Source organism: Schistocerca gregaria, chromosome 4, assembly GCF_023897955.1.
Source record: "Schistocerca gregaria isolate iqSchGreg1 chromosome 4, iqSchGreg1.2, whole genome shotgun sequence".
Lineage (NCBI taxonomy): Eukaryota > Metazoa > Arthropoda > Insecta > Orthoptera > Acrididae > Schistocerca > Schistocerca gregaria.
Window position 1 is genome coordinate 742,572,570 of NC_064923.1, and position 24,127 is coordinate 742,596,696.

At 40.6% G+C, this 24,127-nt stretch overlaps 1 protein-coding gene across 2 annotated transcripts in view; it reads left to right on the forward strand.

The window, feature by feature from the left end:
• Positions 1-24,127, forward strand: part of LOC126266689 (uncharacterized) — a 148,772-nt gene that overhangs the window by 45,941 nt on the left and 78,704 nt on the right. The window contains exons 3-5 of one of the 2 annotated variants that reach the window (XM_049971120.1): positions 5,350-5,473; positions 16,218-16,370; positions 18,796-18,931. In XM_049971120.1, the coding sequence (XP_049827077.1) occupies positions 5,350-5,473; positions 16,218-16,370; positions 18,796-18,931 (413 nt within the window). The remainder of the gene's footprint in view (positions 1-5,349; positions 5,474-16,217; positions 16,371-18,795; positions 18,932-24,127) is intronic. The other variant, XM_049971121.1, reaches the window with a different exon arrangement.

Sequence of the window (24,127 nt, forward strand, 5' to 3'; positions counted from 1 at the left end):
TCGGGTAGGGTTTACGTCTGAAAAACGCCAAAAGAAGCCTAAAACCCTGATTGCTTGACTCCAACGGTTAAGCATAGAGGCGGAAATGTGTTGGTGTGGGCAGCCATATCATGGTATTCTGCTGGTTCCGTCATTACTCTCAAAGACCGTGCGACAGCCAAAGATTATGTGAACATTTTAAATGATCAGGGGCGTCCCATGATTCAAATGTTGTTGCCCAACAAGTGATGCCGTATTTCATGACGATAATGCACCCATTCACACAGCCAGGACAGTACAATCGTGGTATGAGGTGCATGCAACTGAATTGCAGCGTCTTCCCTGGCCAGCACAGTCCCCGGACTTGAACATTATCGAATCCCTGTGGACAGTATTGGAGAGCATACTCAGGAGCAGATTTCCCGCCTCCCTCGTCTCTCAGAGGTTTTGATCGAAGAGTGGCATAACATTCCACTGGAGACTATGCAATCCTTATATGCCAGTATTCCAAGAATAATCGTAGCCGTATTACGGGCAAATGAGTGTCCATCCCTTTATTCCGAAGTAAGTACAGGCGTTCACATTATTTTGCCTATCTCCTGTACGTGCAAAATGACTGGGTAAGGAATACAATGTTCTAAAAGCGATGTTTTATGTTTTATACTAACCCTTTCTGAGGGGAGTGGGGGGGGGGGGGGGCAAGTGCCGTTGTTCCTCCCGACCCTCTAAAACCGCCACTGTTTGTAGGCAATAGTGAAAGAAGGATTTTCAGGGAAATGACCTGCATAATTTCCACATGAATTCGAAAGACTTAGGGGAAGACGTGCATCAAAGTCCGGTATGTTAAATCTATTTTGAAACAGGCGGTACCTGTGATATTATTGCATGGCGTGACATTTTCGCTTTCAGCGTAGGCAACAACTGAAATCATTCACCATCTATTTGCAGTGTTATGCGTAACAGTGTCTGGTGACCTCTCAGAAGGAAGTGAGTACCAGTGTCCCCGTGTGTCCTTGTGAGGCACAAAGATGGCAGTTGTCATTTTTAGACGTTCTGTTCAACCAAGCACATGCAGTGCGACGTCTTAGTGCAGTGCAAGTTGCATGGTTTGATCCAGGCAGGATGAGTTTTCCGTCGTATTGGTGCAGATACCAATGCCTCGCCATGTGTAGTCTGTAGGTTGTGGACAGGCTACACGAAGACGTGTATGGCGAGCAGACTCATTGCACCCCACGTGAAGACCCATATGACTGCGTTGCTTCGTCGTTCGGATACCACCAGAGCACTGCAAGACGATCTCAGAAGGGCCGCTGTAGCCTCTGTGTTCGATCATACGGGTTATCAGAATGGAAATTACAACCCAGGCGTCCTGTTAGAGTACCACACTTGACGTTACAACATGTTTCAGCTTGCCTTCAGTTCCGTCATTCCCGTGTCCATTGAAAACTTCGTCACTGCCGAACCGTGTTGGCTAGCTGGTTGGTTGACTCGTGGGATGGGAGCAAACAGTAAGGTCATCGGTCTCATCGGACGATAGAAGAATGGGGAAGGAAGTTCGACGTGCCCTTAACCACCCCGGCATTTGCCTGAAGCTATTTAGGGAAATCGCGGGAAATCTAAATCAGGATGGCTGAACACGGGTTCGAACCGTCGTCTTCCAGAATGCGAGTCCAGTGGGCTAACCACTGCGCCACCTCGCTCGGTCAAAACATTTTATTCACAGATGAACCCAAATGTCCTCTGTAACAAGGTGAGGGGCCGTGTTCGTCTGTGGAGACACTTGGTGTGAGGTATCTGCCAAATATTGGCTAGGAAATTGACAAATGTCCAAGGTTCTTTGATGTTGCGGAGAGGCTTCAGTGTTAACAGGCATACAGATCTCGTCGTTGTCACCTTACAGCCAGGCAGTGGCAGCTGCTGCATATGGTGGTGGCCCTGAATTCCTTCTAACGCCACGGCCTATATGGTGGGGTCAGCAGGGATGTGCTCACAAGTCAGGACACTGAAGTGATAGAATGGCTGTCAGTGAGTTCCGACCTAAACCCCATCGTGAGTACGTAGGACAAACTTGACAGACATGTTTATAGTCGTCCTGTCCTACCTCAGACTCTCGAACAACTCGAAGAATGAGCATGGATACAACAGGATGAATGACTTTCATAGACTTATACGGAGCCTGCAGCGTAAGTGCCAGGCAGTGATAAACGCTCATGGGGGGTGGGGGACACGTTACTGAAGCTCTCAAAGTCCAAGGAAAAGCACCCAGGCTGACGAAATGAATGATTGTTTCCACATTGTTTAAGACATCTGTCGAGGATTTCAGTTCTTTTTATGTAAACTATCGAGGATGTAGTAGTGTTTTGTTGTGTACTTAATTTGTGAACGATAAAAGTATAATTCGGTAATACACTCAGCCCTCAACTGTTGCTCAGTGGAGTGTGGCAGACGCCCAATGTCATACGTCCACTAATTCTTTTGAGCAAGGTTTTATCAGTTTCGTCGTCAGTGACATTGTCCGTCACATTACGTACTGTACCCCTCTCTTGTTTCATGGTATTTCTTTCTGGCTCCTTGTACTCAATATGTTTTTGTTTGGTTGATCCTTTCTTTATGCGACAATTTATTTTTCGGCATTCTAGTGAAAACTATTCACTTCGAACGTCTGTATTTGTGACATAAGCCGTTAAGGCATCGTTTTCTGACTCACTATCTGTGGGTTACAAGTCACGCGAGATTTAAGTTTGTGCATAGCTGTCAATTGTCCGACTGCGAGTCCCTTAAGCCTAGTTTACAGGACGACATTGGGTTGCGCCACTTGTTGCGTGGAATGAGTTGCACGCAAGCGGTTTCATATATGACTGTAGACACGGCGACACCAGTATACACTTAAGTTTCGTCGTTTTGTGGGTCCCTGAGTCGCGTCTGAAATGAAAGTCTTGGCAGCTGCACGACGCACGAGCTGTGATGGAATTAACGCTTGTTGCGTGGAATCACTGCATAAGAAACAAATAAGAAACGTGTTTCGATTCGTGACTGGATGAAGAAAAGACATCAGCTCGGTTGCTCAGCATCCTTGCTGAAATAATTTATAATGGAAGATCCAAGAAATTCTTTTGATTATCTTAGAATGTCACCAGGATTGTTCACGTTTATTCTGAATAGAGTTAATTGTGCAATAAGGAATAAAGGTACTGTAATGCATGAAGCACGGTCGCCAGAACTGAAATTACGTATCATATTGCGTGCATTACAATCGAGAACACTCGGCATGCTATAAGATACAGTTTTAGTTAGTGATGACGATATTTCATTAACACCAATAATTATTAAAACTAACAGTAATAATTATTAACATTAGCAACAATAATTACTCGAAGCAGGCCGCATTAAGAAGAGAATGACGAAGGTTTCTCGGCTCTCCAGCCGGGTGGTAGCGTTGATATCTCGCGACGTTTCGGGAAGTCTACCCATATTCACCAGAAGATGGGTAGTATGACACTTCCGGAAACGTCGCGAGATAATGCTACCACCCGGCTGGAGACCCGAGAAACCTTCATCAGTAGTTTACGCCGGGAAATGGTTTGCAAACTATTCTCTTGAAAAGAAATTTTTTCAGCGGCAATATTTCAAAATTGTAATGTATGTGAATGGGGAGCATTGCAGGAATATTTTAAATAGATGAATACTGAATAAAGAACGCAGCTTCTTGAATTTGTGTAGCCTTTCCTCCTGTCAACTATATTCCTTAACAAAGAGTTGGCCAACTCGAACGATGGGATTTTAGTCTTGTAGACGAAAGCATTGCCACAGCTAGAATTATGCTTGCTTGTATTTTTCTTAATTCAGTTGTATATGTGCTCCTAACTCAATAAATTTTGCAATGCAGCTAAGATATTGTCAAACCATCTATGTTATGATCGCACATGATGGTCTCAGCAGCAGCAATATGTTGCTTATTTTTGTAATCAGCATCACTGAAATCTCACAAACACTTATGCAAAGCATAGAGATCCAAAAAGCGATTACTATTCTCCGTTCTCCAATTCGCATTTCAGTTTGTCTACACTCTATGAACACACATAACCTCAAAACTCATACAACTAGTGTCGTCAAAGTTGGAACACACCGAAAGTGTTTAGTTGCCGCGCAGTGGCTTGTAGCGCAGTTGCCTGCAACCTAGTGTCGTGTAAACTAGGCTTTGACGTGGGGTGGCATTTCACAACAAAGCCCTTACCATGACGCTGTCGTCTCCCATACCATAGGGTCGGTGCAGGTATGGGTCAGTTTATTTTATACTATAGTATACCTACTACCTACCGCCACTACCTCACATGAACTCTCCTACACTTAGAATGATCTCATATCTAAGTTCATTTTACCTTGGAGTATGCTTTTAGTTTTCTTTGTGTTTTAATTCTGGCTTAAAGTGCACTTGACATCCGCCGAAGTTTGGAAGATGTAATTCTTTTACTTGGTTCGTTTATACATTTATTTTACCTGGCAAGATTTACAGTATCTTTGGTGCATACGAGGGGACTACAAAAACTAAGTTACACACGTTGCCCTATGCTAGGACCATTGTGCAACAAGTGTGGCACATTGTGAGTAGAGAGTATATGTCCCAGGTTTCCTGCAGAGACACTTCTGCTGTCGCACGGATAACATGTGCGTGACAGCATGCAACTGAAATGGCAATGCACTCGAAAGTTGAAGTATGTGGGGCAGTACGATTCTTGTCGACAAAACGTCTGAATCGCAGACGGATCCACCGCGAAATTCTGCCGGATAAGGACCAAGCACAGCGCGGCTTCCAGCCATAGTGAAAAGCGTGATGTTCTGGACTTGTGTGGACCAAATGCAACGGCAGGTACAGTCGTAGTGAAATGGAGCCAACAGTTTCACCGAGGCTGCCCAGACGTTTGTGATGACGATCGAGCGGGAAGGCCATCGACATTGACTACAGATGACAGGGTGCAGACAAGCGAGGAACTGAGTCACAGTAATTTTCCAGAGACGGGGACATTCATACAGCGGTTTTTGAATTGTTCCGCAACCAAGGAGCAGATTTGTGTAGTCGAGGAATTGAACGATTTGTACAACGTCCCGACAGTTGTTGACTTGGCGACTATGTTGAAAAATAGTACCATGTATCTGTGTCACATTGAACAGCAGCGCAGCATTCAATAAAATTTATTTGGCCTTCCATAACGATGTGTAACTTACCTTTTCAAGCCCCCTTGTAGAAATAAATTTACCATTAATGTCTTAATTCTTCTGTGGTGATAGAGTAATAATGATTCGCTAGCTAGTAGCTTGTGTAGAAATTTCACAGTGACATTATCCGAAACTAATTATTTTATTTTTGTGCAGCAGTCATCACATGGAAGTGCAGTGACCTTTGTTCGACCTGGAGCAGTCAGAAGACGAAGACCGGAAAGCGTTTCAGGACTACAGAATGTCAGTCGGACGACTAACCCAGAAAGAGAGAAGCGCTGTGAGTCACACCTCCGTACTGAAGTTTCATGCATGAACCATTTATTTCATAAGCCCACACCCTATTGCCAGAGAAGGTACACAAGTTCGCAATGCAGTTATTCTGGAATCTGTTACCTTAACACCTGGTGATTGCAATCAACATGGTGATTGTAATCGAAGTGTAGCTATCATAGAGGTCCAGAATGGGCTGCAATTATCGTACGGCAGCGAAACTTGGTAGATATGCTAATACGAGGGTCACTCCAAAAGAAATCCATCTTTTATTCTACATGTTTGAAAGTCTTACAGTGTGTCGATACATCCTTTAGGAACAATGTTTTCATTTCTCGACATAATTTCCATCCCTCTCAAGTGCCTTACACCATCTTGGAACCAGCGCCTGTATACCCGCACGGCAAAATTCTGGCCCAACCTGTTGGAGCCACTGTTTGGCAGCGTGCACAAGGGTGTCATCATCTTCAAACCTTGTTCCATGAAGAGAGTCTTTCAGTTTCCCAAAGAGATGATAGTCACATGGGGCCAGGTCAGGACTGTAAGGCGGGAGTTTCAGTGTTGTCCATCCGAGTTTTGTGATCGCTTACATGGTTTTTTGACTGACATGTGGCCGTGCATTGTCTTGCAACAGCAAAACATTCTGCTTTTTCTGATGTAGTCAAACACGACTCAGTCGAGCTTGAAGTTTCTTCATTGTCGTCCCATATGCTTCAGAATTTATGGTGGTTCCACTTGGCATGATGTCCACAAGCAAGAGTCCTTTGGAATCGAAAAACACAATAGCCCTAAATTTTCCAGCAGAAGGTGTGGTTTTGAATTTTTTTTCTTTGGGTGCATTTGCATGATGCCACTCCATTGATTGTCTCTTCGTCTCTGGCGAAAAATGATGGAGCCATGTTTCATCACCTGTCACAATTCTTCCAAGAAATTCATCTCCACTATCATCATACTATTCCAAAAGATCGCCGCATACCAGTTTTCTTGTTTCTTTGTAAGCCACTGTCAACATCTTGGGAACCCACCCAGCACAAACCTTTTTTAACGCCAACATTTTCAGTATTCTGCAAACACATCCTTCCCCCTATCCCAACGTGGTGTGACAATTCATTCACTGTGATGCGTCTGTCAACAGTCACCAATTCGTTAACTCTCTGCACACTGTCTGGAGTGTATGCAATATGTGACCTGCCGCTGCGAGGACAATCCTCTCTATTGCTGTGCCCGCTTTCATCACATTAACCTGCTTGCTACTGACTAACTGTACTGAAATCGACAGCAGCATCTCAATACACCTTTTTCAACCTCTTGTGGATGTTTTCCACTGTCTCGTTTTCACAGCACAGGAATTCTATGACAGCACGTTGCTGCTGACGAACGTCAAGTGTAGCAGCCATCTTGAAAACATGCTGTGATGGCGCCACTCACGGGAACAGGATGAACTAAGTTTGAAAACAAGCGGGAAGGATGTATCTACCCACTGTAAAACTTTCACACATGCAGAATGAAAACTGTATTTTTACAAAAATAGTGTGCATTTCTTTTGGAGTGACCCTCGTACACTAATGCAGAACCGTTTTATACTGGAAAAAAGCTATTTCAAACTTTGGCCACCAGGCGCTAATCTTGTGCTGTACAGCATCTTGCAGACGTCTCCAGTGCTTATATTGAACAGACTGTGTAAGCTCACTCACTCAGTCTACAGGCCATAAAGATTCCATAGGTACCATCCGGCCGCCATGTCATCCTCAGATGAGGATGTGGATAGGAGTGGCGTGTGGTCAGTATAGTAGTCTCTCGGCCGTTATGATGGTTGTTGTTGACCCGAGCCGCTGCTATTCAGTCGAGTAGCTCCTCAATTAGCATATCAAGGCGGAGTGCACGCCGAAAAATGGCACTGGTGCATGGTGGCCGGATGGTCACCCATCCGAGAGCAGGCCACGGCTGACAGTGCTTAACTTCGGTGATCCGACGGGAACCGGTGTATCCACTGCGGCAAGGCCATTGCCAGACTCTGTAAGCGGTGGTTAATAACGAAATTAACATTATGCCTTGCTCATTTGTTTGACTTTTCTGCCCACCTCCTATTCATAATCTATTATGTATGGAAACATTTCTATATGCCTTTCTTGTGTTCACTGCGTCAGATTTACACCTGCTGGCCAAGATTTGAACAAATTTATTTCCAGTGTAAATCAGTTCCGCATTAACTCATTGGAATATCTTACCAAGTTCCGATGCCATAAAATAATTACAACCCACACTGGATCTCTGCGAGTAGCTGCATTTTAATTATAACCACCCAGTATTATGTACAGTCTTGCTTTGCTTTGTTGAATAGTTGTGGAATAAATTCTTTTCGAGAGAAATGAAATTGAAATTATCATCCAGATACCTTGATTTACATTTGAGAAACAAAGTTTAAATCACCATCTGGCTGTTGCAGTACCGTTTTCTGTCTTTTCCATAAATTAAATCTGGGGGTATGCTGGAATTATTTGGTCAAAGACGATAAGGCCGAGGCTTGCGTCTTGATGGTACTTGAAAGTAAGGGTTTTACTTGATGCCCGAATAAACAGCTCCAGGCCACGAGGCGTGTAAGCATAGCACACAATTGGTTTACCTCCTTTACTTGCTTCAGACCCCTCTGATGAAGGGAGCTAACTTACCATTTATGCTGATCAGGTGAGGTGAAGAGAGCTTTGCCCAACCAGTCATAAATGTGGTCGGTTTCTCATGAAAACACAGAACAGACTGCTGTGAGAGGGTCAATATGAACATGGCTTTCTGAACGCCTGGTGATTTCAGTGGTCAACAGGCTAAGAGACTGATGTATCTTTGGGTGTGCCAGGTGAGACTCCTAGGCTCATTTCTAGCCAGGTGAGGCTTGGCAATTCTCATGGTCTGCCTAACATGGTCCATATATGTGTCATGGCTAAACGCTTTGCACAGGTGTCGTGATTGGCTCATCTGAAACTGTGCAAACTTTCAGAATGAATCTTTGGTCCTTCAGTTGAATGTGCGCTGTAATGAAATGGCTTGGAAGATTAAAACTCTTGAGTTCTGTCAAGCTCTCTCTCCTAACTGTCAAATTTTACACAAGTTTTCCTGAATAGGTTACTTGACAACTTCTTTTGGAAATGGGGTGGAGGTTGGAGGAATGACCTTCTGTCCCTGATTGTTGACACTCAGCACCTGAAGGTGTTCTTCAGCCAGTTGCAGTTCTCTACTTACGTCATTGAGAGAGTGTGAAAATCTCTGAAACAGGGGGACTTTCATTGCACTTTACTTATTCTATATGACAGGGTCAGGATAATGTCAGTAATGAGTTCAGCCCACACTACTAGAGGGCAGATTATATGCACATACTTGTTGATATCACTGGAAATTCTGAAAGTCTCAACAATACATTTTGCAGTCACAAACCATAATTCTGCCTGAGTGGCATCAAATGGCAGTAATTTTAAATGCAAGACTGATGGTTGCAAGAAGAAAAGCAGATGAATAGTCACATGATTATGTGACATTATGTGACATAACTGCTGGATCCACATGGCACACAGCTGATTGTGGTTGCCCAAATCCAGTGCATGGCCAGACGAAGCAGAAGACATGAACACAGTATCGTACATGGTTTACTGCCATTGCTGAACTGAGCCAGGGCCAGATGCAGTATTGTTCTTCAAAGTCTAATTATAGCTTCAGAGCAGGCAGAAATCATTGAAGTGTGGCATTGCTAGTTTTACCCACAGAAATATCACACTTGAACACTGCAATCAGTTTTAATCACATGATTAGCACATTGCACATCTTGCACTGCAGTTCTTGAGCTGTTGTCCACAGAAGTTGGTGTGGAGGATGAACTGATGTGGGCAGCCACACTGTTGCAAAAATAATAACCCACACTGGATTTTTGTGAATGCCAAATGAATGTGCATTCTTTGGTAGATGTCATCAATGTGGCAATAATATTGGACTACAGGCTGATAGGACACCACCAATAATACATGGTGCATTATGAAGTGCACACTTTATTACACGAACTATTGGTTACACTTCCATAGACAAGCATCGTCTATTAACACTGCCACTCCTCTATTTGTCAAAGACCTTCCTCACTGCCTCATCAGAGAGGTTCCCAACATGATTGAGGCTGATATACCCACAGATTCAATCATAGCATTTAGAGACAAATAATGGGAAGAGTGCTCGGGATAAATTTATGAAGAAACGGTGTTACTGGAAATTTTAATTCTTTCTAACAGATATTTCAACAGCACTTTGAGACTTGTTTTCCTATAAAACTCAATTAAACAAAAGCAAGGATAAAAGATGGATAACCCTTGGGATTAAAGTATCTTACACTAAGAAGAGAATGTTGTATATAACTCAAAAAACAATCAGTAGTCAAGATTTGGAACCCTGTTACCACCAGTATTGCAGAGTCCTCCATTCTCCCATAACAAACGTGAAATTTGTGTACTATGTTGGAGAAATGAAACAGTCTAAGAATAAGGCAAAAACTACTTGAAACATTATTAAACAAGAAACAAACAAAACTTGTCATTCAAATGAAATTGAGCAGAAATGGTGACATCTTCAAATTGTTAGCCACCTAACTCAGTGATTACTGTCACATAGTGGCTATAAACACTGCATCCAGTAAAAAACAACCAAATACAAATGTGATAGATTTACTTGTGCAGACCACCATCTGACATTAGTTTCAACCATATGATCCATAAGGAGATTATGGAATTCGTGAGGTCACTAAAGAGTACTTCTGCTGCCTGTGATGGTGTTGTAGTAAAATATTAAAACATTGTGTTGACTTGATAGGATTACCCTTAAGCTATTGTTGTAATCACCAATAACCTGTGGCATATTTCCCGATAGACTTAAATATATTGTAGCAACACACATCTGCAAAGCTGGAGATAAGCAAACCACCTTTAATTATAGACCTGTATCATTTCTTCCAGGCTTTAAAAAATGTTTTGAAACATAACCTATGGTAGCATACTGACTCTTTTAGCTTCCCAAAATTTGTTAACTACCTCTCAATTTGGATTTTGTAAGAGATTCTTCACATTTAATGCAGTACAAGATCTCATAAATTAAGTGGTAACAGATATAAACAAGAAAAATTGTCCTGTTGGTATATTCTGTGATACTGCCAAAGTCATTTGTGTGGATCACAAAATACTACTTATCAAACTAAAGTGTTGTTGCATTAATGTTATTCCTCTTGTATGGATGAAATCTTACCTCTGTAACAAAAATCAGATTACCTTGATCCACAGCTTTCAAAATATTATGTAAGAAAGCATTAGTTGAGTTGTGTACTGCAAATGTTTTCAGAATCTATGCTGGTTGGCATAGAGAAGTTCATTCTGTTTGTGATACCTTTTTATTTTTAACTCAGATTGTGTTCTAGGATTCTACAGCAAGTGGGTATTAATGAAACTAGATAGTTATTTTGTGGATCAATAAAATAGAGTAGAGTAGAATTTTATTCATCCTGGTAATCATATAGTGCACAAATAGTACATTCTCATGTAGACCAAGTCAATCTATAACAAAATATACTATGAAATTAGCATTAATTTCGTTATTTCTACATTAAATGATCACTGAGTTACAATATACAGTGCAAATATTGTACAAAAATAAAGAGTAGATATTTCAAAGCAGAAAGAGGATGTACTGTACTTGCAGATTAATATTTGTATTACAGTAACATTTACATGGTAAATCATTAAAGTTCTAGTAACATTTATATAATACATCACAAAGGCAAAGACACAAATTGTTAGTGAAGCTCCTGAAGGAACTCATGGGGGCTATAGAAGCAGTGTCGGGTCAAATGTGCATTAACAATTGGCTTGAAATTTTCATGACCTTTATTGATTTCATTTGTGGGGGAAGTTTATTATAAGTAACTTTCCCATAATATAGCGTTCCTTTTTTTTTTATTGAGGGTAGTGTTGCTGGGCTCTAAATGAAAGTTTCTTTTTTACTTGGTGTTGTAGGAATGGATATTTTTATTTTTCTGGAAGAGAGAGTGATTTCCCATTGAATATTTTTTTCACAAACACTGTTATCTCATACACATATATACATAGAAGTGAAAGGATTTCTGGCTTTTTAAACAGTGGTCTACAAGTTTTATTCCAATTACAAAAAATGGCTCTGAGCACTATGGGACTTAACATCTATAGCCATCAGTCCCCTAGAACTTAGAACTACTTAAACCTAACTAACCTAAGGACAACACACAACACCCAGCCAACATGAGGCAGAGAAAATCCCTGACTCCGCCGGGAATCAAACCTGGGAACCTGGGTGCGGGAAGCGAGAACGCTACCGCACGACCACGAGATGCGGGCGTTCCATTTTACATCTTGCATTATTCTTATAATTCTTTTTTGTAGCCTAAAGAGCTTGTGACTAAGAGAAGAGTTACCCTAGAAAATAATTCCATGTTTCAGTTATGATTATATCTAGGCATAATACACAATTTTCAGAGAATCTTTGTGGCAGCATCCCTCTAACATTCTCATTAAGTAGCATGAAGTGCCTGATTTCTTACAGACTTTTTCAATATATGTCCCCCCTTTTAGATTATCTTGGAGCCATATTCCCAAGAACTTAATGTTGTCTACATTCTGAAGGCCTTTGTCAGTTATCTGAATCTGAATGGTTTTCTCACCTTTTTTCCCATTATAGAAATTTTGTGCCACTGCGTCACTTGCATTTGTTACCAATTTGTTGTGACTAAACCGGTTTTCAATATTATTCAGTGTCTCTGTTGTAGACTTCTGAAGCGTTTCCATTTGTTTCCCACTCAGTAGCACACTTGCATCATCAGCAAGCTGGATGATGTTCTTGCAGAATTTGTTTAGGTCATTCACATATAACAGAAATAGAAGAGCTCCTGGAACTGAGCCTTTTGGCACTTCATATTTAATGGTTTCATAGTTTGAATTGTGTTATATGAGTCTGACAAAATTTTGAAGTTGCACTTCAACCACTTGTTTTCGACTGCTTAGGTGTGACTTTACCCAGTTGTTAGATGTTCTTCTGATCCCCATGTTGTCAAGCTTAGGCAATAGTTTTGTGTGCTCTATGACATCAATAGCCTTAGAGAGATCTAGACATATTCCTGTGGCATTTTTGGCATTATCTAGTTTCTAAAGTACATCAGTTAATAGTTCAAAAATTGCTGTTTCAGTTGATCGGCTTTTATTGAAACCATGTTGTGCTGTGGATAGTAGTTTGTGCTCTTCCAGAAAATCTACTACTCTTCCTTGAAATTTTTTTCTATGATTTTTGAGAGTATAGATAGTAGAGCAATGGGCCTGTAGTTAGACATTTCATCCTTTTTATCTTTTTAGAACAGTAGTTTGAGCTTAGCTGTTTTTTGTGCATGATGGGAAAATTCTGGATTGAAAGGAACTATTATAAAGGTGAGCTAATCGTCCAGTAATGAGATCTACATTTTTTAATAAGGCTGTCTGGTATACCATGTATTCCAATGGAATAATTCACTTTTAAAGTTCTGATAACTGACAGGACTTCTTTCTGGGTTGTTGGAAAGAGAAACAATGAAGTAGAATTTATGTTGGTGTTTACAGATGATACTGGGCAGTTTTTATTGCGAGGTTTGATTTCATCGATTAGTTGCCCACTTTTTTTGCTAAAATAACCATTGAACACATTTGCTATTTCTTTAGCACTGTTAATTTCTTTGCCATTACAATTCAGCTTAATGTTGGAATTCTGAGGAGGAACATTGTCAGTTTGCAGTTTCACTGTATTCTACACAGCTTTCATTTCATTATTGAAGTTATTTATATATCAATCATTTGCCATTACTTTAGCTTCTTTGATCACTTGTTTAAGTATCATTTTATAATTCTTGAAATTTGCGAGGAATTAATGGGATACTCTGGAAGACTTGGAGATCTCATATAATCTTTGTTTTTCAGCACATAACTTTCTTTTATACCTGTTGTCAATCAGCAATTTTTTCTGTTGAGCCTACTACACTTGATTTTCTGATTTTTAACTGGAAATGACATGTTAAAATAGTGTGTAAATATATCCATAAATATGTTTAACTTCTCATCTGTGTTTTCGTATCTGTACATTTCAGTCCATCTTTCCTTCTGCTATAAATTCCTGAAGTATTCAATGTCTTGATGGCTGAAGGCTCTTCCTATTTTTATTGAATATGTTTGTTTTATTAAGTTTGGCACTGAAGATATTTCAAGAAGCTGTGGATAGTGGTCACTGAAATGAGTGTTGAAGTTTCTAGTTGCATATCCATGGCTTTCCTTGTGTATCAGTACCATATCAATAGTGGTGCTGGATACACTTGTAGCTCTGGTAGGGGAATTTATAATTGGGAGCAGGTTGTATGTTGCACAAATAGCTATAAGATCATCTCTGTCTTTTGAAAGTCAATGTTAAAGTCTCCACATATTATAAATGTTTTGTTTAGGTCCCTGATATTGTCAAGACTACCTTCAAGTTGGTTAAAGAATATTTTTATGTTTGAGTTTGGACTTCTGTACAGGCTAATGATGGTTGTTTTTATTAAGGTTAGTTCTACAGAAGAAATTTCAAAATTACCTTCTTTTCCTTACTTTTCAAGGGATTTTAGTCAGCAATAACTGATACTTTCTTTCACAATTATACATGTTCCTCCATGTGTAGATATTTTTCTACAGAAACAAGATGTCATAGCATAACCCTGAATACTTGTGATTGCTAACATCTCATCAGTTAGTCAGTGTTCACTAAAACACATTACAGACACTTCTTTTAATTGATATGACAGTAATACTTTTAGCTCATTAATCTTATTTTGCAATGACTGCACATTTTGATGCACAATTATAAACTTGGGGTTTCTGCTTGACGTATCTGATTCATCGCTTACCATTATTTGTCTCTGCCTTTGTTTTGTTTTAATCTGAAGAACTATGGAGATGCTGTCTTCATCTGTGGCCAGTGAAAATCCTCACTTCTTGATGGTGGTTGTCTTGCTCTAGCAGGCTGTGTCCTTGTGGATATTTTTACAGTTGTGTCTGATGTAGTTGTTTCTGTAACTGAATATGTTGTCACTGTTGCTGTTTCTGTGTTCTCTGGTCCTCACTGTGTTGTTTTACCTACTACCACTGTTCTTATAATTTCTTTCTCAACACTTCCCACTATAATCATTTCTTTTTGTTCCAGCACTGCTGTAGCAGGATTTATTTGTAGGGAAGGTATTTTGCACATCTCCTTTATAGTTGGCAGTGAAATTTTGTCACATTTATGACTGTCATAAAAACACTTTTCACTGAGGCTTTGATTTTCTGGCTGAGTTGTGATTTGCCCCATTTATTTAGATGCATTCAGTGTGTTGTGAAATGCTTTCTTTCTAAATGATCAACAGGGAGAAAGAAAGCATTTATAGTGGTCTTGCAGATCTTTCTGTAACTCCTGTTTACTTTTTGAATCTTTATTTACACAAGAAGATTCTATAAGGTCATGCCTGTGAGGTATACCAATCACAATTGCATTTTGATCACCTAATGTACATAGTGCATCTCTTAAGATCATGTTTCCTATTTTTGGTTCATTTTTATACATGTCACTTGAGCCACCAAAAATTACAATACACTGATTCTGTGACACACAACTACTGATTTTATAGTCTTTTAGAACTTCTTCCAAACCTGTTCCAGGTTTCACAATGCTTAAAACATTTAAATCTTGCTGGTAATGAAGAATTGTGCAAGTCCTGTTCTGTGGCTGTCAGCAAGCAAAACTGTACTAATATTGGTATTTTTTGTGTCACTTTGGTTACATTCTCATGACAGCTGGAGCGTGGTGACATATTGCTCATTTTACTTTTTGTTCCTGGAGATTCAGATCAATGCACTTTTGTCTGTGGTGATAAACTCATGAGTTTGTTTCACATCCATGGTAAGATGTTGAAATCAATTTCTTAATGGAACCTTAAATTCCATTGAAATATGTTTAGATTTTGCATGCGTATTTGGTTAGCTGTATGTCTGAAACTGTCACAGTTCTTCATGTGGTGGTTCAGATAGGCTTTTAACCATACTTTCCAGCAGCAGAAAATGTTCTCTAATGGCTTTCAGCTCTTTCTGCAATGTTTCTAGTACTTTAAGTTCATGATTTACATGGCACATTTCAGTTGTGGCTAAACAACCATTACGTTTTGTTCTATAAACACATGATATGTTTTCAGGCTCCACTTTCATGAAGCAATGTAAATGATACGACCTATGCATCACTGAACACATTCTAACCCCACTTGATATGACTTTGTCACATAATATACACTTTATAGAAGCTAAATACTCATGATTTATGGAGCTACTTACTATTACATCTACACGCATCATCTTGTGTACTGACACATTTCTTGTAGGTAGTTAATGACCTGTGCTTTCTTCCATTCATTGCCCAAAGTTTTTGTTCAAAGGATCTGTGGTGTATTATGGCTGTAATGGGAGCTAGCTTAGCTGAACATTATGTATAGAATAATACTGCAGACGGATTTATATTTCTCCTTCTAATAATAAATTCCTTCTTGAGAACATATGGAACTGACTCTGATGGTTGACACTTTGCATCAGACCATTGATAAATTTACAAATTTAGTACAATATGACTAAGATTGTTATTCTTGAAGACAGAATAATACTGATTCAAAATGAATATTGTTACAGTTTTGCCACTATTCTCAGTGCTCCAGTTCCAGAACCAGGAATGTGTATCATCAACAGGAAATATTGGAACATGCATGACAGTATCAGAATGTGAACAGCGAGGTGGAATTGTCAATGGCACTTGTGCTGGGGGCTACGGTGTCTGTTGTGAATGTAAGTTACACCATAAGCCCATTTTATGACACTTACTAAAAAGTGTTGTCCAAATTTTTACAGGAAGACAAATTGTGTCTGTAGGAGCACATCAGTTTCAATATGTGCTGATTTCTTTGGGGTATGAAATGACATGGATGGTGTTCACTAATGAAGAATATTCTTCAAACTTTTGAAATTTATGCAAGAGGAGTGGATCCAATTATTTGTTAAACAATTTAAGGATAATACACTTTTCAGTTTCTCAGGAGTGTTGTATACAGGGTGTTTTCCTAAGACCATGCAAAAATTTAACCGGGCATAGAGGATGCTCCTCTGAACAATTTGAGGTTGGGAACCTAGGATCAGAGAAGCCAGCTTAAGGAGATAACAGGAATAAAATCACAGTACTGTGTACTTTATTATTTACATTATTTACTGTTAACTGAAAATACTTTCACTGACACAATGAAGCTACCATTTGTTCTGTATCTTACAAAATGTGCTAAAACTGATGGCCATCAACCTCAATGCAAGCATGACATCAGTGAACAAAATTCTGACACACCATAGCAAATATCTGTGCCATGTTTCCAATCACATCACAGGCAGCTACCATTATGGCAACTAACCTCTTCTCTATATCCACTAGGGTCTCATACGCAAGTGACTTCAGATATCCCCATCATAAATAATCAAGGGGATTTGGGTGAGGTGACCTTGCAGGCCATGGGATAGGACCTCCACTTCCAATCCAGTGACCAGTAAATACAGCAAAGGATATGGGCCAGTGAGATTGTCACCTTCAATGCCAACACAGACAGTCACAGCAAAAAGTATTTAATGTGACAACTATGGTGTGAGGATATTCCTCATACCACACATGACTATTCATGCTGTTCAAAATACTATCATGATAAAATGAGGCCACAGCAGTGCAAAGTACAATTTGGAGAAAATCTGGTCAATCAATCCACTGTTGGAGCAACCACTGACACAATGTGACTCTTGTTTCAAGGTCAGTAACAAGCATTCCATGGACTCAATGTGAGTGACATGGGTGTAATTTTTCTTTGTGAAATACTCGCCACATGCTAGTATGTACAGCACCCATTTCATGTGCAATATGACAAGTGCTTATAGTGGTGTCTGCTGCAATGCATTCTAGCACCTCCTCTTCAAAATCAGGTGCAAGAGTGGTCATCATGTTGCCAAGTCCCTCGTTTTTTCTTTCCAGTGATCCACTCTCCTGCATTCATCAATCAAGAGAAATAAACACTCATCATGATGAATGATGTCTGTTACGAAATCATTCCCTGTACAGCCTTTCAGCAGTGAGAGCATTGGAACATACTTCACCATACAGAAGGTGCCTGTCAGTAAGTTCTGCAAAACAGTACTGGGCATAGCACTTTCCGCCATGGGACGGTGTAAACATGATATAACAGAGCCATCTTATGGACAAGTAAACAAAACATGCACCACGACTTCCCAGTAATTAAGCTCATCCTCCTTGTTTCTTTTCTGCAAATAAAGAATGTGTAGGTAAATAAACATCACAGTGTGTTTAAACTTGTAGGTATTTTAGTTGTAAATAAGCTGGAAAACAGCTATACTAGAGAAAACTGTAGACAAGTTTACTTCCATATCTCCTTAAACTGGCTTCTCTGACCTCAGGTTCCCTGTCTCAAATTGTACAGTGGAGCTTTCTCTGTGTCCTGTTACATTTTTGCATGCTCTTACAGAAAGACCCAGTATAAGTACATAGGGTATTTAATGAGATACTCTAGAATAAAAACAAAATTCATGTTATAAGCAGTAATGCTATTACTCAACACATCAGAGAATTTTATTTCACATAATACCTTTCATTATTTTAGGCTGAATTACATTTACAAGCATTTTGTATTTATGTGGAATTTTATAAGCAGAATTTAGTGTCTATTGCTGTGCAAGAATTCTAAATTCAGCACTGTCAACAAGAAGCATTGTAAACAAATGAAGTTATTGTAATTAGGACTTAATGAAGACTTTGTTTCAGAGAAATAATTTATGTTCTTCATGCAGGTGTTAATTCTACTTTGACATAATAGATTCTGAAGGCTTTAGAATTGCATAAGATGACATTATCATGGTCATATATCTTAACTACAGTTCATGCCCCACAGTCAATTTCCATTCCCAAATTAATTTCTTTTTTTTCCACATTCTTATCCTTTCATCCAGTCCACATTCATGCCATTATAGTACTAGGATATTTAATAATGAATGACAGAGTGACACAGAGCTTTCTATCCCTTTCAACATTGGGAGGTATCTACAATAAGTTTTGATACTGTTTTGGTTATAAATTGATTCATTCATACTACTGGAAATATAATTGGTAACAATATCTTACCTCTGTAAGTCTATTACTGCTCTCAAGTAATAACTCTCTGTTTTGTAGTTTATGCTACTTGTGGACAAACTGTGAGAGAAAACAACACATATTTCATTAGTGCGAACTATCCTCAACCTTATGATGGAACAGGAGCATGCCGGTTGCTTGTCAGCAAGCTGCGCTCTGATGTCTGCCAGTACAGGTAAGTTGAAACTGTCTTTATTATTTATGAAGAAACCAAAACAGTGTTTTGCTGACCCTATGTTGCTTCTAATAGAATGTTTAAAGAAAAATTCATAAATGGTAACATTACATAATTTTATGTCCACTGCTAACTTGGTTCAATTCACTTCTTGTATAAAGCCTTATGCAGCTTAACAAATCTTCAAATAACTTGAACACTTTTGTTGATCAAAAATCTGATTGAAATCCTTATCTATCATTTCTCCAGCCTAACAACTACCTCGCAGTTGCATTACTTAATTTCAATAACAAAGACTATAATTTTACTGAATAATAAGCCATGTTCATTACAACATACTGCAGTCAATAAAAATATCTCCACTTAGTTGAATTGTAATATTTTATTGTTTTACTTCACTTTACAAGATAGTTTGCTTGAATATTGATAGTTTTAGAACCCTATATAAGTCTGAACCATTTATCAAGTGATTTAAAATATTATTTTTATGAAGAGAATTATATTTTTGGATTTAGAAATAGATGTACAGTGAAATCAACATTACTGGAAAATCTAAATAAAATAGAAAGAAACTTCCACATGGGAAAAATATATTAAAAACAAAGATTCCAAGACTTACCAAGCGGGAAAGCGCCGGCAGACAGGCACATGAACAAAACACACAAACACACACACAGAATTACTAGCTTTCGCAACCGATGGTTGCTTCTTCAGGAAGGAGAGGGAAAGACGAAAGGATGTGGGTTTTAAGGGAGAGGGTAAGGAGTCATTCCAATCCCGGGAGCGGAAAGACTTCCCCTAGGGGAAAAAAAGGACAGGTGTACATTCGCACACACACACACATATCCATCCGCACATACACAGACACAAGCAGACATATTTAAACGCAAAGAGTAAGGGCAGAGATGTCAGTCGAGGCGGAAGTACAGAGGCAAAGAAGTTGTTGAAAGACAGGTGAGGTATGAGCGGCGGCAACTTGAAATTAGCGGAGGTTGAGGCCTGGCGGATATCGAGAAGAGAGGATATACTGAAGGGCGAGTTCCCATCTCCGGAGTTCGGATAGGTTGGTGTTGGTGGGAAGTATCCAGATAACTCGGACGGTGTAACACTGTGCCAAGATGTGCTGGCCGTGCATCAAGGCATGTTTAGCCACAGGGTGATCCTCATTACCAACAAACACTGTCTGCCTGTGTCCATTCATGCGAATAGACAGTTTGTTGCTGGTCATTCCCACATAGAAAGCGTCACAGTGCAGGTAGGTCAGTTGGTAAATCACGTGGGTGCTTTCACACGTGGCTCTCCCTTTGATCGTGTACACCTTCCGGGTTACAGGACTGGAGTAGGTGGTGGTGGGAGGGTGCATAGGACAGGTTTTACACCGGGGGCGGTTGCAAGGGTAGGAACCAGAGGGTAGGGAAGGTGGTTTGGGGATTTCATAGGGATGAACCAAGAGGTTACGAAGGTTAGGTGGACAGCGGAAAGACACTCTTGGTGGAGTGGGGAGGATTTCATGAAGGATGGATCTCATTTCGGGGCAGGATTTTAGGAAGTCGTATCCCTGCTGGAGAGCCACATTCAAGGTCTGATCCAGTCCCGGGAAGCATTCGGTCACAAGTGGGGCACTTTTGGGGTTCTTCTGTGAGAGGTTCTGGGTTTGAGGGGATGAGGAAGTGGCTCTGGTTATCTGCTTCTGTACCAGGTTGGGAGGGTAGTTGCGGGATGCGAAAGCTGTTTTCAGGTTGTTGGTGTAATGGTCGAGGGATTCAGGACTGGAGCAGATTCGTTTGCCATGAAAGCCTAGGCTGTAGGGAAGGGACCGTTTGATATGGAATGGGTGGCAGCTGTCATAATGGAGGTACTGTTGCTTGTTGGTGGGTTTGATGTGGACGGATGTGTGCAGCTGGCCATTGGACAGATGGAGGTCAACGTCTAGGAAAGTGGCATGGGATTTGGAGTAGGACCAAGTGAATCTGATGGAACCAAACGAGTTGAGGTTGGAGAGGAAATTCTGGAGTTGTTCTTCACTGTGAGTCCAGATCATGAAGATGTCATCAATAAATCTGTACCAAACTTTGGGTCGGCAGGCTTGGGTAACCAAGAAGGCTTCCTCTAAGCGACCCATAAATAGGTTGGCATACGAGGGGGCCATCCTGGTACCCATGGCTGTTCCCTTTAATTGTTGGTATGTCTGGCCTTCAAAAGTGAAGAAGTTGTGGGTCAGGATGAAGCTGGCTAAGGTGACGAGGAAAGAGGTTTTAGGTAGGGTGGCAGGTGATCGGCGTGAAAGGAAGTGCTGCTTTGCAGCGAGGCCCTGGACGTGCGGGATATTCGTGTATAGGGAAGTGGCATCAATGGTTACAAGGATGGTTTCCGGGGGTAACAGACTGGGTACGGATTCCAGGCGTTTGAGAAAGTGGTTGGTGTCTTTGATGAAGGATAGGAGACTGCATGTAATGGGTTGAAGGTGTTGATCTACGTAGGCAGAGATACTTTCTGTGGGGGCTTGGTAACCAGCTACAATGGGGCGGCCAGGATGTTTGGGTTTGTGAATTTTAGGAAGTAGGTAGAAGGTAGGAGTGCGAGGTGTCGGTGGGGTGAGGAGTTTGATGGAGTCAGGTGAAAGGTTTTGTAGGGGGCCTAAGGTTCTGAGGATTCCTTGAAGCTCCGCCTGGACATCAGGAATGGGACTACCTTGGCAAACTTTGTATGTAGAGTTGTCTGAAAGCTTACGCAGTCCCTTAGCCACATACTCCCGACGATCAAGTACCACGGTCGTGGAACCCTTGTCAGCCGGAAGAATGATGATGGATCGGTCAGCTTTCAGATCACGGATAGCCTGGGCTTCGGCTTTGGCGATGTTGGGGGTAGGATTAAGGTTTTTCAAGAAAGATTGAGAGGCAAGGCTGGAAGTGAGAAATTCCTGGAAGGTTTGGAGAGGGTGATTTTGAGGAAGAGGAGGTGGGTCCCGCTGTGATGGAGGACGGAACTGTTGCAGGCAGAGTTCAATTTGGATAGTGTCTTGGGGAGTTGGATCATTAGGAGTGGGATCAGGATTGTTTTTCTTCGTGGCAAAGTGATATTTCCAGCAGAGACTACGAGTGTAGGACAGTAAATCTTTGACAAGGGCAGTTTGGTTGAACTTGGGAGTGGGGCTGAAGGTGAGGCCTTTGGATAGGACAGAGGTCTCGGATTGGGAGAGGGGTTTGGAGGAAAGGTTAACTACTGAATTGGGGTGTTGTGGTTCCAGATTGTGTTGACTAGAAATTTGAGGTGTTGGGGGGAGTGGAGCTGGAAGTGGGAGATTGAGTAGATGGGAGAGACTGGGTCTGTGTGCAATGAGAGGAGGTTGAGGTTTGTTGGAAAGGTTGTGGAGGGTGAGTGAGTTGCCTTTCCGGAGGTGGGAAATCAGGAGATTGGATAGTTTTTTGAGGTGGAGGGTGGCATGTTGTTCTAATTTGCGGTTGGCCTGTAGGAGGATGCTATGTACAGCCGGTGTGGATGTGGGAGAGGAAAGACTGAGGACTTTGATTTGGGATAGGAGTTGACGGGTGTGTTCATTGGCCGAGTCGATGTATAGGTGAAGGATTAGGCGGGTGAGGGCTATGGATTGTGCTGTTTGGAACTGGTATAACGACTGATGGAAAGAAGGATTGCAGCCAGAGATGGGAACTTTAAGTGTGAGGCCTTTGGGAGTAATGCCAAATGTCAGACAAGCCTGAGTAAATAAAATATGAGAGCGTAATCTGGCTAGGGTGAAGGCATGTTTGCGGAGGGAATGTAAATAAAATTTAATGGGGTCGTTGTAGGGATGTTGTGAGGTTGACATGGTATTAGTAGGTGGAAAGGGTAATACGAGGTTAAAGTGAAAGTAAATAGAGATTTATATAGGGAGAGATAAAGGTGTGAAAAAAGTCGAAAAAGTGTTGGTTTGAGATGAGCTATGTTGATCATGTGCTGAACTTAGGTTGGTGAACAACAATGGGTGCAAAGGTTGGGTAGTTATGTTGTCTCCAGATCACGTTAAAGGGTGGGGAAATTCAAGAAAATTTCGAAAAAAAAATTTTTCGAAAAAAGTTTCGAAAAAATAATTTCCGAAAAAATAAAATTCGAAAAAATTTTCGAATAAAATCTCGAAGAATATGTGTGTAAATGTATTCAAAGGACTGGTTATGTACTGGCAGGTTATGAGAATGAGGCTAACAATTGTTTGATGAAGAAATAATAACGTGTAAACCTGTGGGAAGCTGCTAAAAAATGATCGGTTATATGGGGGAAAAAAAAAAAAAAAAAAAAACACGGGAATGGAAATAAAACGAAAGTTGTTGGAAAAAACTGAGATGGTTGTGTAATGGGTGAAAGGAACTGAAGCTGTGAAATAGTATTCACGAGTTTACACGAAATGTTTGTAAACTTGGAACAATGGATTTTATAGCAGCGGTTATGTTGAAAGCGTTGAAAATTTTAGGTTATGGTTGGGAAGTAAATTACGTATTATAGAGTATAATTAGGCAGTATAAAATGTATGGTAGATTACGGAAAAATGGAAGATGAATACAAAGTGAAACTTCTTGTACAAACGAAAAGAGAAAGTAAGACGATAGAGAAGATTTCGAAATGCAACAGAGACAATAACAAACGTAAGTGTTGGGTTCAAATTAATGATGATGTAAATAAAATAGAAAGAAACTTCCACATGGGAAAAATACATTAAAAACAAAGATTCCAAGACTTACCAAGCGGGAAAGCGCCGGCAGACAGGCACATGAACAAAACACACAAACACACACACAGAATTACTAGCTTTCGCAACCGATGGTTGCTTCTTCAGGAAGGAGAGGGAAAGACGAAAGGATGTGGGTTTTAAGGGAGAGGGTAAGGAGTCATTCCAATCCCGGGAGCGGAAAGACTTCCCCTAGGGGAAAAAAAGGACAGGTGTACATTCGCAACACACACACACATATCCATCCGCACATACACAGACACAAGCAGACATATTTAAACGCAAAGAGTAAGGGCAGAGATGTCAGTCGAGGCGGAAGTACAGAGGCAAAGAAGTTGTTGAAAGACAGGTGAGGTATGAGCGGCGGCAACTTGAAATTAGCGGAGGATATCGAGAAGACAGGATATACTGAATGGCGAGTTCCCATCTCCGGAGTTCGGATAGGTTGGTGTTGGTGGGAAGTATCCAGATAACTC